We start from the raw sequence: 15,657 nt of genomic DNA, 5'->3' as shown, positions 1-15,657 counted from the left end.
GTTCTCCTGCCTTGGCCTCCCCAGGTGCTGGGATTACAGTCATGAGCCACTGTGCCTAGCTTTAACTGTTTTTATACCTGTTTAAGGTTAATTAAAATTATAGTAATATGGTCAAACACAATTGTAGCTGGGGGCTAAATTACCTGTTGACCTGGCTGTTTCTTGCACTAATTCTGTTGCATTAATTCTCATTTTTGTTGCTGTGAATTTAAAATATGAACATGGGGTGGGTGCGGTGGCTGACGCCTGTAATCCCAGCACTTGGGGAGGCTGAGGCAGGCTGATCACTTGAGGTCAGGAGTTCGAGACCAGCCAGGCCAACAGGGTGAAACCCCGTCTCCATTAACAATACAAAAATTAGCTGGGCGTGGTAGTGGGCCCCTGTAATCTCAGCTACTAGGGAGGGTGAGGCAGGAGAATTGCTTGAACCCAGGAGGTGGAGGTTGCAGGGAGCTGAGATCGTGCCACTGCAAACCAGCCTGGGTGACAGAGCGAGACTCCATCTCAAAAAATAAAAAGTAAAATAAAATAAATAAAATATAAACACGTCTTATATCTGAAGGGCAGATATAGAAATTATTTTTCTAGTGCGACTGTCCTCTGAATATATGAAGAAACAATGTTATTTGACATTTCCTTTAAAAAGGGATTCTGAAGCTGGGCATGGTGGCTCCACACACCTGTAATCTCAGCTACTCAGGAGGCTGAACCAGGAGGACTGCTTGAGCCCAGGAGTTCAAGACCAGCCTGGGCAACATAACAAGACCCCTTCTCAAGGAAAAAAAAAAAAAAAGGTTGGGGGGAGTCTTTGCTAACCGTTGGATTTGGGGAAACGGGTCAGGAATTAAAATAACTACAGGAAGTAAGATAACTACAGGGTATGCCCAGCCGTGCCCTTGGAGGCCTGTCTGGAGTACAGTCAATATTTAGTGCATGGAGAGCTTTGGCTGCACTTGCTCTGGGGTAGATCAATCACTGCTGATGCGTCCCATGGTGCGTCTCTCCTGATGATCTTGATGCTGTTGCAGGTGGCCCATGGCGCCCTCAGTGATGGTGCCATCGATGCTGTGGAGACACAGAAGGACCTCCTGGGAGCCAGTGGGCTCATGCTGCTGCTTCCCCCCAAAATGAAGAGTGAGGACGTGGCAGAGGAGGACGTGTACTGGCTGTCGGCCTTACTGCAGCTCAAGCAGCTCCTGCAGGCCAAGCCCTTCCAGCCTGCACTTCCTCTGGTGGTTCTTGTGCCTAGCCCAGGAGGGGACGCCGTTGAGAAGGAAGTGGAAGATGGTTTGTGAAGGAAGTCTCGTTTATGAAGCAGCATTGTTTAAAAATGGGTGGAGGCCCTGGGTCTGAGGATGGTCCAGTAGTTTTGGGGTCAGGAATCACTGAGACAGCAACCCCTATGGTTACTGTCCACTGCAGGACTGCGTGCGGTCAGCACAGTGAGATGTATTAGCAGGTGTGCTGAGAGCAGAATGCGAGTGACCTTCCTCTGTGTCTCTCTTAAAGGTCTGATGCTACAGGACTTGGTTTCAGCTAAGCTGATTTCAGATTACACTGTTACTGAGATCCCTGATTCCATTAATGATCTACAAGGTTCAACTAAGGTAAGGTTTCATCATTTTTAACGGTCTGTCAAGATATTTTTTTTCCCCTTTTGCTGTATCTTGAATTGAGCGTGTATTAGCATTTGCATTTTTTTTTTTCTTAAGAAACAGGGTTTTATTCTGTCACCCAGTTTGGTGGCAAGAGGATAGCTCTCTGCAACTTCAAACTACTGGGCTCACACAATCTTCCCACTTCAGCCTCCCAAGTATATGGGACTACTGTCATGTGCCACTGCGCCTGGCAGCAGTTGTATGTTTTATACAGATAACTTTCTAAAAACATAAGCAGAAATCAAAATAAAAGATAAAATTTGTCCATGGTCCTGCTATCTGCAAATTAAATTGTTTATGTAAAATTTTTTAGTGTTTTTGTTTCTATGAATTTAAAATATGAACATATATCTGAAGGTCAGATACAGAAATTGTTTTTCTAGGGTAATTGTCCTCTGAATACGTGAAGAAATAATGTTATTTGATGTTTCCTTTAAAAAGGAATTCTGAAGCTGGGCATGGTGGCTCCTCACACCTGTAATCTCAGCTACTCGGGAGGCTGAAGCAGGAGGACTGCTTGAGCCCAGGAGTTTGAGACCAGCCTGAGCAACATAGCAAGACCCCCTTCTTGGCCGGGCACTGTGGCTCAGGCCTGTAATCCCAGCACTTTGGGAGGCCGAGACGGGTGGATCACGAGGTCAGGAGATCGAGACCATCCTGGCTAACACGGTGAAACCCTGTCTTTACTAAAAAATACAAAAAAACTAGCCGGGCGAGGTTGCGGGCGCCTGTAGTCCCAGCTACTCGGGAGGCCGAGGCAGGAGAGTGGCGTGAACCTGGGAGGCGGAGCTTGCAGTGAGCCGAGATCCGGCCACTGCACTCCAGCCTGGGCAACAGAGCGAGACTCTGTCTCAAAAAAAAAAAAAAAAAAAAAAAAAAAAGACCCCCTTTTCAAAAAAAAAAAAAAAAAAAGGCAGGGGGAGTCTTTGCTAACAATTTAGAGAAAGAGGTGCCAGGAATTAAAATAACTATAGGAAGTAAGATAACTATAGGGTGTGAAGGCATCTTGGCACATAGTGAAGCTGTTAGTCCCTTCCAAAAAGGAGAAGACTCCATTTCTGTGCATGGTGAAGGGGATGTCCAGGGCTGGTCTCCTGAGGGTGTGGGCGCTTCCATGGGGCAACCATGCAGGTCACACTCCTCCTCAGGCCAGATGGGATCTGGGGGCTCTCTTAGTGCCCCTACTGGACATGGCTCCTGAGCCCTAGAAGGCTTAACTCAACTGCATAGGACACTTCTGTTCCCCTTCCTACCACAGTTGAGAGCCCAGTACTCTGGTGTTACCTGCTGTGGGCAACCTTGGGGGATCAAGCCCTTTCAGAAGGCTGTTTTTGAAAAACAGTGTGAACTCTTCAACCAGGTCTCTTCTGACTGTCTTTGTTCTCAGGTTTTGCAAGCGGTGCAGTGGCTGGTTTCCCACTGCCCCCGTTCCCTTGACCTTTGCTGCCAGACCCTCATTCAGTACGTCGAAGATGGGATTGGCCATGAGTTTAGTGGCCGCTTTTTCCACGACAGAAGAGAGAGGCGTCTGGGCGGTCTCACTTCGCAGGAGCCTGGCGCCATCATTGAGCTGTTTAACAGTGTGCTGCAGTTCCTGGCTTCCGTGGTGTCGTCCGAACAGCTGTGTGATCTGTCTTGGCCTGTCACTGAGTTTGCTGAGGCAGGGGGCAGCCGGCTGCTTCCTCACCTGCACTGGAATGCCCCAGAGCACCTGGCGTGGCTGAAGCAGGCTGTGCTTGGGTTCCAGCTTCCGCAGATGGACCTTCCTCCCCTGGAGGGTACGTGCTCGTGCTGGGGAGGTCTGGTGGGTGGCTGCAGCCAAACCTCAGGCTTCCTTCTCAATGTAGTAACCATCTGGCAGGTGTTGGGCACCAGTGTGTGAGGGCTGCATGTCCACCTCCACTGGGCACATGCATGTCTCCATGCTGTGCTCGCCTGCACCTTCCTTTGGGTTCATGGGCCAGAACAAGGTGGGTTTTGTGGAGTGGGGGCTGTTAGCCTTTCCTGACCAGCAGAGCAGTCTATGGGAGTTCACTCAGCCTCAGGAGGAAAGTGACAAGTGGTACTGGGAGGAACACCAACCCTGATCCTGTCCTGCCTGCCCCGCAGGGTCCCTGTTTTCAGAACAGACAAGCCAGGGGCAAAGAGCATGGGGACCATGTAGCCCTGTCCCCAAGCCACGGCCATGGCACTCAGTGCTGATTTAATGTTCCTTTTTTGTCAAAGAAGCCTTGTTCTGTGGCTCTGGCTATGCCCCTGTTCCTGGCTGTCTTTGGGCTGTTTTGACGCAGATCCTACAGGCCATCTGGCTGGCTCAAGCCCAGTATGGCATATGGGGCTGCTCCTTCCCATGCAGTCAGAAGGGAATGAGCTGCTTATCTGGCAGAAGTTGTGGCATTAGCATAGACACTCCCCTTTGGGCCTCAGGCGCCCTTCTGAATTGTGGGGTGTGGTCTGTAGTAGGTCTAACGTATGCTCTTTATTGAAGGAACCCAAAGGGAAGCAAACCACTCAGCACAAGCCCTCAGTGCTGTGGCTAGGTTGGGGTTCCCCAAAATAAGCTAAGACCACTTATACCAGACTCATCTGGGTGCTTGTTAAAATGCAGATTTCCTAGGCACAACCACAGGCCTGTAGAGTCAGAGCTTCTGGGTGGACCTTTACTAGCAACACTGTTAAGGGGGACTGTCTGCGTCCCTCACCTAGCTCCTGGGAATAAGCTGCTCTTCCCTCAACAACTGTGGTTCCGCTATGGTTAGAAAGCAGACTTCTCAACTTGACAGTTAGTTGCCTTCTCCTAAGAAAATGTAGAGTTAAAAATGTTTTCATGTACATTTTCACCCTTTGGCCAAACCTGTAACTAATGAGGCACTTTCTCCCTAGCCCCCTGGCTCCCCGTGTGCTCCATGGTTGTCCAGTACGCCTCCCAGATCCCCAGCTCACGCCAGACACAGCCTGTCCTCCAGTCCCAGGTGGAGAACCTGCTCCGCAGAACCTACTATAGGTGGAAGAGCAAGAGCCCCTCCCCAGTCCATGGGGCAGGCCCCTCGGTCATGGAGATCCCATGGGATGACGTCATCGCCTTGTGTATCAACCACAAGCTGAGAGACTGGACGCCCCCCCGGCTTCCTGTTACGTCAGGTAGTTAGAGCTTGGTGCGATGGGATCAGCTCCTCACGAGACTTTCCTGGTCTAGTTTCTGCAAAGGAAGATGTTTACTTGATGTTGCTGCTTTTCTTTTGGGTCCCTATCCTTCCTTTCCTTAGGACTTCCCTCTTCAAGTGAGTGACCTAAAAACATTGAGACAAGCTAGGAAGGTTCTGGTAGAGCCTGAACTCACCTCCCTGAAACAGGCCCCCTAGGGTGGCTCTTAGAGAGGATTTTGTGGCTTTTGAGTAGTCATTACTGGCCCTGCCTGTCTGGACTTTGAGTGATGCATGGACACTGGGAGCCTATTTAACCCAAGTGTGGAAGTCACATAATTGTGTGACTTTAATCAAAGGGCTTGCACTTAAATCAGTGAATTTAAGCACATGCCACCTGTCGCTCTAATATTTGTACCTGTTTTTGTTTTTCTTTTTGTTTTTGAGACAGGAGCTTGCTATGTTGGCCAGGCTGGCCTCTTTATCTGTTTTTGTATTGTTTTCTCAGAGGCACTGAGTGAAGATGGTCAGATATGTGTGTATTTTTTTAAAAACGATTTGAAAAAATATGATGTTCCTTTGTCGTGGGAACAAGCCAGATTGCAGACGCAGAAGGAGCTACAGCTGAGAGAGGGACGGTGAGGTTCATGTTCAGTATGTTTCTGTTTCTTGCTAAACTGTATTTTTCTTCCAAAGTACACAGAAATTAACATCCTACATGCCAAATCCAGTCCATTGTGGACAGACTGTGACAAAGCCTCAAGGAACAGATCATTCCCTGCAGTAGAAACTGTTCTAGAGCAAAGTTAAAAGCATCTCACTTCATTTATCAGGCGAACCTGACCCTGAAACCATACCTAACCAGGAGAGTACAGCTGACATTTCATCTCACTTCCAAATCTGGTTCCAAAGCACAGTACCTAAAAAAGTCACAAGTATGCTTTCTCCCAGGATAAACAAGAACAGTGAAAATCTATTAATGTAATTTGTTCCCATAATAGAAAAATAAGTGGTAATTTTAGCAGGTGTTGAAATACATTTCTTAAAATTAGTACCCATTCCTGATAACATTTCTTTATTTTGGGTAATTTCTTTAGCTTGGGTAAAAAAAAAAGTCCTAACTTGGTAAGGCTACCTAACATAAAACTACCAAAATAGAAAAAATACATGCTTCTTGGTAGAATATTAGGAACAGCGGAATCAGAACCAGCCTGTTGTCCCGGCTAGTATTCACTATTGTCCTGGAAATCCTCACCAGCAAAGGGATGTGGGATAGACAGGTACAAATACTGAAAGGAAGGGGAAACTGTCGTTTCCAGACAGTACAGTTGTCAGTCCAAGATAATCAACAGTCAAGTCCATAGAACCATTCTGAGTTCAGTAAGGTGATCAGATAATCCACAACATGTTTAAAAAAAAAAAATTATCATTCACAACAATAAACCCTTAACATATGAGTTCTCAGGGCCTATATGTACAAAGGCAACCTGAACCATTGAGGTTCAGACTAGGTTGTTGACAGGATACAATGCTGTGAAGATGTCAGTTCTGGTACTGATAAGTTCTAAAATTCATCAGGATAAAAACATATGCAGCAATTGCTGAGAAAGTTTTAAATAAGACGGCTGGGCGCGGTGGCTCAAGCCTGTAATCCTAGCACTTTGGGAGGCCAAGACAGGCAGATCATGAGGTCAGGAGATCAAGACCATCCTGGCTAACACGGTGAAACCCCATCTCTACTAAAAAATACAAAAAACTAGCCAGCCAAGGTGGTGGGCGCTTGCAGTCCCAGCTACTCAGGAGGCTGAGGCAGGAGAACGACGTAAACCCGGGGGGCGGAGCTTGTAGTGAGCTGAGATCCGGCCACTGCACTCCAGCCTAGGCGACAGAGCGAGATGCCGTCTCAAAAAAAAAAAAATAAATAAGACTAACAAGGTTTGCTTTGCCTGATACCAAAACATATAGTAAAGCTCCAGTACTTGAAACCATGAGAGGATGCCAGAGTAGATGAATGGATCAGAATAAAGAGTCGGAATACGTGACAAAAGTGTTACGCCAAATTATTGAAATTAGTGGGGAAAGGACAAACATTGGCATGTGTTTAGAAAAACATGTCAGATGCCCTCTTTCTCACTATTTGTAAATATTACTTCCAAATGTATCCAAGAGCTATCTATAAAAAATAAGGACTTTGCCAATACTAGGGAAAAACAATCTGGAACCCTAGGGTGGGAGGCAAGACATGAAGCAGAGAAGCTCCAAAAACGCGGCTGCCTCGTGAGAGCAGAGACTTCCAAGAGGAACAGGCAGTCTCAATGCCTCTGTGCATAAGGTTCACTACAGTGCAGGGGCTGCCTTCCCTCTTTGCCCCACTCCCTGACTTGATGGAAGCTTGGAAGTAGGCATGGGGCCGGCATGAGCTATCCCAGGAGAGCACATGAGTCTGAGGCACATGTTCTTACATGTTAATGCACATGTGCAAATGTATCTACATGCTTCACATGATGCTGTAGAAATATTTTCTTGACCATAAGCATTTCAAATCATGTACTTACAGTTTGGGAATAAAGCCTTTTCATCCTTCTGCAAACAATTTTCCCATACCATTGCTTCACATGCACCGTAACTGGAAGGGGAGCACAGAGTGTGGCCGAGAGGGAAGGATTCCCCGCACAGAGGATCTGATGCGAGGAGCTTCTGCTGAGGAGCTCTTGGCGCAGTGTTTGTCGAGCAGTCTGCTGCTGGAGAAAGAGGAGAACAAGAGGTGAAGCCCACTTCCTTCTAATTCATGTGTGTTGTTTAGTCTGCTTTATGCTGTGAGGGGAGACTGGTTATTGCTTGATTGATGTAAGACAGCCAGGATGGAGAAGGGAAGGTGGATTATTAGCAACAGTTTTAGTGCTGTAACTATTTAAAAGCTCTTGGAAGACAGAAGCAGTGCCCTAGATAGTATGTTTTTAAGTGAATTTCATTTATTATTTATTTATTATTGAAAGTCAGTGTTAAGTTTTTGTGGGAAATTCATGTGGTTAAGTCTACTCAAAAGATGGTGAGTGCTGAACAGTATGGCTGGCCAGAAGCACCCTGCCCTTGGGAGCCTGAGGCATTGGTGGATGATCCCATGCTTTGAGTGGGCAGGAGCTGGGGCAGCCCCTCCTCTGCGTTGCCCATTTTCCTCCTTCCCATGTATACCTTTCTTTTGCTTTCATTTGATGGCCATGTTTACCATTTTACTGAGAAGTAGAATCAGGAGTAAGGGACCTTCCACAGGTTGTCCTCTGCCTTCCCTGCCCTCCCAGCCACATCCAGCATCCTCCCTATATCCCCATCCTGACCCCTCTTGTTGCTGGAAAGGAACCATGCAGCTCATAGTCAAAGTCAGCCCTTCCTGGGCTGGGATCTCATCTCCCACCTACCCAAGGAAATTCATTCAATGAGTATCCCTCTTGTGTTACCACCCCTCCCCATACTAGATGGTGCCCATCAGCAGCACACAGACATGAAACATGCCTTCCTGTCTTGGCCCCATTTCCATCTTTAGCCACCACTTCATGTTTCTGCCCTCTTAATAGTAAAACTCCTCAAAAACGCTTGTGATACTCACTTCTCCAGCCTTTCCCGGTCTCCTACAGTTGGCTCAGGGCTGAACATGACCATGAACCCCAGTCCCTGGTAGCATCCCATACTTGATCCTCCCCTCCTTGCTCCTAGGATGTCCGTGTCCTCCTCCTGCCCTGCTGGATCCTCCTCATCCCCCAGCTGCCCCCCGGATTCATTCTCTCAACCTCTCCTCTGCATCATCTGTACCTACTCCTCAGAGATTTCATCCAGTTCCATGGATTTTTAAATAACATCACTATTCTGACAGCTCCAAATTTGTATCTCAGACCTCTGAACTCCACACTTGAACATCCTACTGCTTCCTTGAAATCTTCATTAGACATCTATTGGATGTCTAGTAGCGACTGCAAAGTTAACATATCCCAAATCCAGTTCCCAGCTTTCTTCCAACCAGCCTCTTCCTTTGGTGGTCCTCTGCTGATGGTGGCTCCATCCTTCCAGCTGCCTAGATCAAGTGCGTTGGAATCATCTCCTCACATCAGCCCGTTCACATATCCTATTGGCTCTATTGAAAATACATTCAGAATTGGACCATTTGTTATGACTTCCATGGCCACCACCTGGCTCAAGCCACTATCATCTTCCTTCTGGATTATTACAGTAGGCTGTGGTTTGGTCTTGGTGGACCTGGTGGGTGCCTTTCAAGTGAGTCAAGATGGAGGTCATGTCACTTGCTTGCTCACAGCCTCTCAGTGGCTTCCGTCTTTCACCTTCATTCAAAGGCAAACTTTACAGGGGTGGCCAGGGCCCTGAGTGATTTGCCCCCATTTCCTCTGACCTCCGCTCCTTCCTTGAACATGGTAGGCAGCTCACAGTTGGGCCTTTGAGTTTGCTGTTCCTGTTGCCTAGGACTGTCCAGCCCCCTCCATTCTCCCCAGCATCCCCACGGCTGATCTAGTACTCACTTCAGATCTCTGCTCAAATGTCTGCTTCCGTTAGGCCGTCCTTGCCCATCCCCGACCTTGTTTCCATGGCTCTGCTTTGTCTTTCTCATCTTCAAACCCTGTTTCTCTTGTTAGGTGTTCCTTGTCTGTCTCTCCTCACTAACGTATACATTGCTTAGGGCAGGGCCTCTGTTTTGTTTCAGTGCAATATTCCTTGTACCTAGAATGATGCCTAGCATCTGAAGGAGGCTTGATGAATATGTGTTGGAAGGGTGAATGAATGTGTCTGATTTCTAAAATCAATCTCTATAATTTAAGTGGTTTGGGATAAGATTTTTTTTTTTTCCTTTTTATTAGATAGAGTCTCGCTCTGTTGCCCAGGCTAGAGTGCAGTGGCATGATCTCGGCTCACAGCAACCTCCACCTCCCAGGTTCAAGCAGTTCTCCTGCCCCAGCCTCCCAAGTAGCTGGGACTACAGGTGCCTGCCACCACGCCTGGCTAATTTTTGTATTTTTAGTAGAGACATGGTTTCACCATGTTGGCCAGGCTGGTCTTGAACTCCTGACCTCGGTTGATCCATCTGCCTTGGCCTCCCAGAGTGGTGGGATTACAGGCATGAGCCACTGCACCTGGCCAAGATTGTTTTTCTTGAAAAGACAGGTATATGGAAGTAGACAGCTCTGGAGTACGTTAGGTAGCAGTGGCATATTATCTTGAGTTAATTTTAAACTATAAGCAGCAATCCACACATTTGGAAAACGTCAGAAGAATTAATTATAGATGCATAAAACCAAGGTAAATTAAATAAGATAAGCCAAACAAGACAATTACAAGTAATGTTAAGTAACACATAGAAGCAGTTGTTTTTGGATTAATGCCACCTTTTTCATTAAATATAAATTGGAATTGGATTTATAAATTAAAGGGAAGTGTTTTTTTTTGAGATGGAGTTTTACACTCATTGCCCTGGCTGGAGTGCGAGGGTGTGATCTCGGCTTATTGCAATCTCTGCCTCCCGGGTTCAAGCAGTTCTCCTGCCTCAGCCTCTCAAGTAGCTGAGATTACAGGCATGGGTCACCATGTCTGGCTAATTTTTTAATTTTTAGTAGAGATGGGGTTTCACCATGTTGGTCAGGCTGGTCTTGAACTCCTGACCTCAGGTGATCTGCCCACCTCGGCCTCCCGAAGTGCTGGGATTACAGGCGTGAGCCACTGAGCCCAGCCTAGTTTTTTTTTTAAATTAAGCTTTATTATAGGAAGTTATTAAATTTTTAATAAGTACATTTCTGCTTCTTAGTTGATGTAATAACTTAGTTATATTCTTAGTAAAAAGCAAAAGCTTAAGCCTGGGTGTGGTGATTCCTGCCTATAATCCCAGCACTTTGGGAGGCTGAGGTGGGCAGATCACTTGAGTTCAGGAGTTGTAGACTAGCCTGACAATACAGCAAAACCCCGTTTCTACAAAAAAATACAAAAATTAGCTGGGTGGCATGTGCCTGTAGTCCCAGCTACTTGGGAGGCTGAGGTGAGAGGATCATTTGAGCTTGGGAGGTCAAGGTTGCAGTGAGCCAAGATTGTGACACTGCACTCCAGCCTGGCCAACAGAACGAGACTTTGTCAAAAATAACAATTAAAAAATTGGCCAGGCACAGTGGCTCACTCCTGTAATCCCAGCACTTTGGGAGGCTGAGGCAGGTGGATCACCTGAGGTCAGGAATTCAAGACCAGCTTGGGCAATATGGTGAAACCCCATCTTTACTAAAAGTACAAAAAATTAGCTGGGCACGGTGGCACGTGCCTGTAATCCCAGCTACTCAGGAGGCTGAGGCAGGAGAATCACTTGAACCTGGGAGGCAGAGTTTATGCTGACCTGAGATCACACCACTGCACTCCAGCCTGGGCAACAGAGTGAGACTCCATCTCAAAAAAAAAAAAAAAAAATTAAATTTTAAAAAAGCAAAGGCTTAAAAAGTTTTTAAGTATATATAGAAGATTAATGAACAATAGTTAACTTCCTAATGCTCAAATATTTTTGAATTTATTATATATTGTTTCAGGTTTGAAGATCAGCTTCAGCAATGGTTGTCTGAAGACTCAGGAGCATTTACGGATTTAACTTCCCTTCCCCTGTATCTTCCTCAGACTCTAGTGTCTCTTTCTCACGCTATTGAACCTGTGATGAAAACATCTGTAACTACTAGCCCACAGGTGAGAAGTATACATTTGGCATTTTTTTTTTTTTTTTTTTTTGAGACGGAGTCTGGCTCTGTCGCCCAGGCTGGAGTGCAGTGGCCGGATCTCAGCTCACTGCAAGCTCCGCCTCCCGGGTTTACGCCATTCTCCTGCCTCAGCCTCCCGAGTAGCTGGGACTACAGGCGCCTGCCACGTCACCCGGCTAGTTTTTTGTATTTTTTTTAGTAGAGACGGGGTTTCACTGTGTTAGCCAGGATGGTCTCGATCTCCTGACCTCGTGATCCGCCCATCTCGGCCTCCCAAAGTGCTGGGATTACAGGCTTGAGCCACCGCGCCCGGCCTACATTTGGCATTTTACATAATAATTAAAGATTGAGAGAATGACTGAGGAAAAAAAGTAGTATCATGATTTATCCTATGATGTTATGACCAACAAATTATTAGCTCAAATTAGACCTTTTCTTAAACTTTATCCATATCATTGTTATAGAGACCCAACTGATTTTGAGTTTCTGCCTATGGAATAAATGAAGAATAGAAATGAAATATTCTTAAGAACTGAGTAAGACCTGTAACTGTGTGCTGATGTGTAGTTAAGGGCATTAAGGTGATGACAGCAGCTTCTCTTGGAGCACATATTGTCCAAGCTTCGGCATTACCCAGACCTCCCTTCTGGGATTAATTTTTCCTGAGGAAAACTAATGAATGCGGAAGGTAAGCTCCCAAGTCAAGAGCCTCACCCAAGAGTGTTCAAGTAGTGAGTGGTCAGGGTTGCTTTTCAAAGCCAGATCCAACTGGCTCCAAAGCCTAAGGTCTTTTTACCTTACCATTCTTCCTTCAGTGGTTAAAGATGCAAAAACAGAGTTTCAATCACAAATATGTGCCACTGAACAGGTAAAAACTGTGCTCCTGGACTGGCTGTAGGAAGCCCTTCAATAGGGGAGAAAAGCAAATTAAAATAACTTACTGTTTCCATTCATCAGTTGGGCAAATACTTTAAAAATATTCATGCTGGCCGGCCGCAGTGGCTTAAGCCTGTAATCCCAGCACTTTGGGAGGCCGAGATGGGTGGATCACGAGGTCAGGAGATCAAGACCATCCTGGCTAACACGGTGAAACCCCGTCTCTACTAAAAAATACAAAAAACTAGCTGGGTGAGGTGGCGGGCGCCTGTAGTCCCAGCTGTGTACTCCCAGCTACTCAGGAGGCTGAGGCAGGAGAATGGCGTAAACCCGGGAGGCGGAGCTTACAGTGAGCTGAGATCTGGCCACTGCACTCCAGCCTGGGCGACAGAGCGAGACTCTGTCTCAAAAAAAAAAAAAAATGTTCATGCCCTTTGAATTATCAATCTGACCTAAAGAATTCTGACCTACCAGATATTCCCTAAAAATTAATGTATAAAAATGTTTACTGTAGCATTAGTTATATTGTATAAAAGTAGAAGCAATAAACGTTTGAAGATGGGAGTCTGATTAAACAATTATAATACATTCACATGACAGAATAATTCACAGCCCTTGATGATATTTTCTAAAAATGACTGGCTGGGCGTGGTGGCTCATGCCTGTAATCACAGCACTTTGGGAGGCTGAGGAGGGAGGATCGCTTAAGCCCAGGAGTTTGAGTCCAGCCTGGGCAACATAAAGAGATCTCATCTCTACAGTACATAATTAGCCAGGCATGGTGCTACATGCCTGTTGTCCCAGCTACTCGGGAAGCTGAGCTGGGGGATTACTCGAGCCCAGGAGTTTGAGGCTGCAGTAAGCTATGATCATGCCACTGTGTTCCAGCCTGGGTGAAAAATGACTGACACTGGAAATTGTTCATGATAGAATACAAAGGCAAACAGTCTGTATGCAGATACCAGCTGAATGTACGAGCTAAATGAGGCTGGAAGGATGTACAATGGATAATTTTTTTTTCCCTCTGTAAAAATAAATGACTACTCAGATGAAGTTTCTAACATGATCCAGATCTAGTTCCTTCACAGAGAATAGGTCGTGGTTTATTGACATTCCAAAACTGTTTAGTTTCTTTTTTATTCAAATAGAGTGACAGGACGAGGCAGCAATCGCAGCTGTCAGAGGCAACAGGAACGTGTCTAACCGAACGGCTAAAGCACCTGGAAAGGCTGATCCGGAGTTCAAGGGAAGAGGAAGTTGCCTCTGAGCTCCATCTCTCTGCGCTGCTAGATATGGTGGACATTTGAGCAGCTGACCTGTGGGGAGGCGGTCTCTCCCAAAGAGTTTCTGTTTTTACTCAAAATAATGTTATTCTCAGATGCTTGATGCACTGTTGGAAATGTAATTATTAATCATGCAAATAAACCATTTAAGTGTCAAAGTCTCCCAGTTTTCATAATGAAAAGTTGTTGCCCCTGTGTGACCTCTTCAATATTCTCCTATATTCATGACCACCTCAGACTGTCACCCACCAGCATATGCTCTGAGGCAGTTTGGAGCTTACATTTCCATGTGTAACAGGCAATTCATTCTCTCAGCAGTCCTTCATGGGCCAGACATCAGCGATGCAGAGATAAAGAAAGACATGGCCTTTGCCTGCTAAGCCTACCCAGCTTACGTCCAGGAGAGTCAGCAGGTATTTATGTACATAATTCTCAGAGAATGTGCGTGAGGCGTGGGCCTGAATTGGTAGCAAGGAAGAAACGGAGGATGGAACGGGGTCTGGTTGGGTAGGGGAGAAAGAATTCCTGGAGAGGAGTGCAGGGGTGTAGCTAGGGACAGTGTACTTGACATGATGAAAGCTTGAAGGTACCAGCTTGGTTGTGTGGCCAAGTGAGGGGAACAGGCCAGCAGGGTGAGGTCAGAGATTCTTGTCACCTTCTTCTGAGAGCTGTGAGAACCAGTTGTTGAAGATTAGGCAGAGAAGTGATCTAGTCACATTTTCTTTTAAAAATGGCATGTGGGGCAGGAATTGAGAGGTGGGTGCTACAGGCATTTGGGTGAAATTCAAAGGGAATAAGCCTGTTTGCTAGCAATTGGTGTGAAGAGGGGATAAAATTTGAGCCATATACAGAAAGAGGTATTAATAGAACTGGTGACGTTGCATATGACCACCAATCATATGACCACTGGCACTCAGCATCTCCTGACTTAATCCTACATCCCCAGACTCTTATTTCATGTCTTCTCATTCTCTTCAAACTTCTTAGATCATGTCCTTATTTCACTGAGAAAACAATAGCACTAAGAAGAGAACCTCCTCCTCTACCAAATCTACCATCCAATCCCTGCTTCTCCAAACACACGCTACTCAACTCAGGGATCTTCAGTGATTAACTTCATGTAAAGACTTAATGCTATTTCTTAATCTTGACTTTAGACACTGTTGACTTCCTACAATGGAAGAGGAGTTAGCTTCTCTTATACTGTCTTTCCCACAACATATTATCACCCCCACCCTCGACATCCACATTTCCTCTCATATTAGTCTCCCTAAGCAATTTAATATTGGCTGAAACCTGCATTCACAGTTTAGTATAACTGTATGTTTACCATTTGCTGTTGTGCCCTTTATTGGTTTATGATTACATTTCCTTTAGGTACAACTTTTGATTTTTCCTGGAGTTAATAATTACATTGTTTTTCTCATTTGCTTGGTTTTCTATGCTCCTGTCACTACTTCACCCAAAAGTCACTGCCCTAAGTATAAAGCTCTTCCCAACAAAGTCATGGGCATCAGGTAATATGCTCCACTTTCTCTTCAAGATGTTCCTCTGGGAACCCCCTGTCTTCCTGCCATAACTTGAACATTTCCTGGATTCCGAATCGTATTTTCTTCTTCCTTTGTTTTCTCTTCTTGATGGAGCCTGTCCTTCAGTAGCCTTCTGAGCTTGAATATCTAAAATGTCTTTATTTCTACTGTAATATTATCAAATATATATTTGGTCTTTGTCTCTGCCTTCTGATATACAACTCCTAAAATCCCTGGAATCTCCAAAGTGATGTCTTTTTGTATGCTAGTAAGATGACTGATGGTGGACAGCTCCTGTGTAGCTTCAGGATAGGGACTGGTCATCTGAAAGACCAGGGCATGATCAGAGGGGTTGAAACTTTCAGCCTACCCCCCAAACTCCCAGAGGTTGGGGGAGAGGGACTGAAAGTGATGTTGATCACCAATGGCCAATAATTTAATCA

The 15,657-nt window shown here is 45.8% G+C and overlaps 1 protein-coding gene across 8 annotated transcripts in view; it reads left to right on the top strand.

The window, feature by feature from the left end:
* MCM3AP (minichromosome maintenance complex component 3 associated protein) overlaps positions 1 to 13,846 on the top strand; it is a 52,842-nt gene extending 38,996 nt beyond the window's left edge. For 2 of the 8 annotated variants that reach the window (XM_003895355.4, XM_009202071.4), the window contains exons 22-29: positions 1,029 to 1,287; positions 1,510 to 1,607; positions 3,046 to 3,436; positions 4,542 to 4,799; positions 5,310 to 5,439; positions 7,359 to 7,565; positions 11,365 to 11,515; positions 13,551 to 13,831. In XM_003895355.4, coding sequence (XP_003895404.1) covers positions 1,029 to 1,287; positions 1,510 to 1,607; positions 3,046 to 3,436; positions 4,542 to 4,799; positions 5,310 to 5,439; positions 7,359 to 7,565; positions 11,365 to 11,515; positions 13,551 to 13,709 — 1,653 coding nt within the window. In that variant the 3' untranslated portion in view covers positions 13,710 to 13,831. Of the gene's footprint in view, positions 1 to 1,028; positions 1,288 to 1,509; positions 1,608 to 2,099; positions 2,151 to 3,045; positions 3,437 to 4,541; positions 4,800 to 5,309; positions 5,440 to 7,358; positions 7,566 to 11,364; positions 11,516 to 13,550 lie in introns of those variants that run through there. The other 6 variants (XM_009202070.4, XM_009202074.4, XM_031665846.1 and 3 more) reach the window with 6 other exon arrangements.
* Positions 13,847 to 15,657: the final 1,811 nt, after the last annotated feature.

This window comes from Papio anubis, chromosome 4 (assembly GCF_008728515.1).
Source record: "Papio anubis isolate 15944 chromosome 4, Panubis1.0, whole genome shotgun sequence".
Taxonomy (NCBI): domain Eukaryota; kingdom Metazoa; phylum Chordata; class Mammalia; order Primates; family Cercopithecidae; genus Papio; species Papio anubis.
This window is presented reverse-complemented; position numbering and strand designations above follow the sequence as displayed.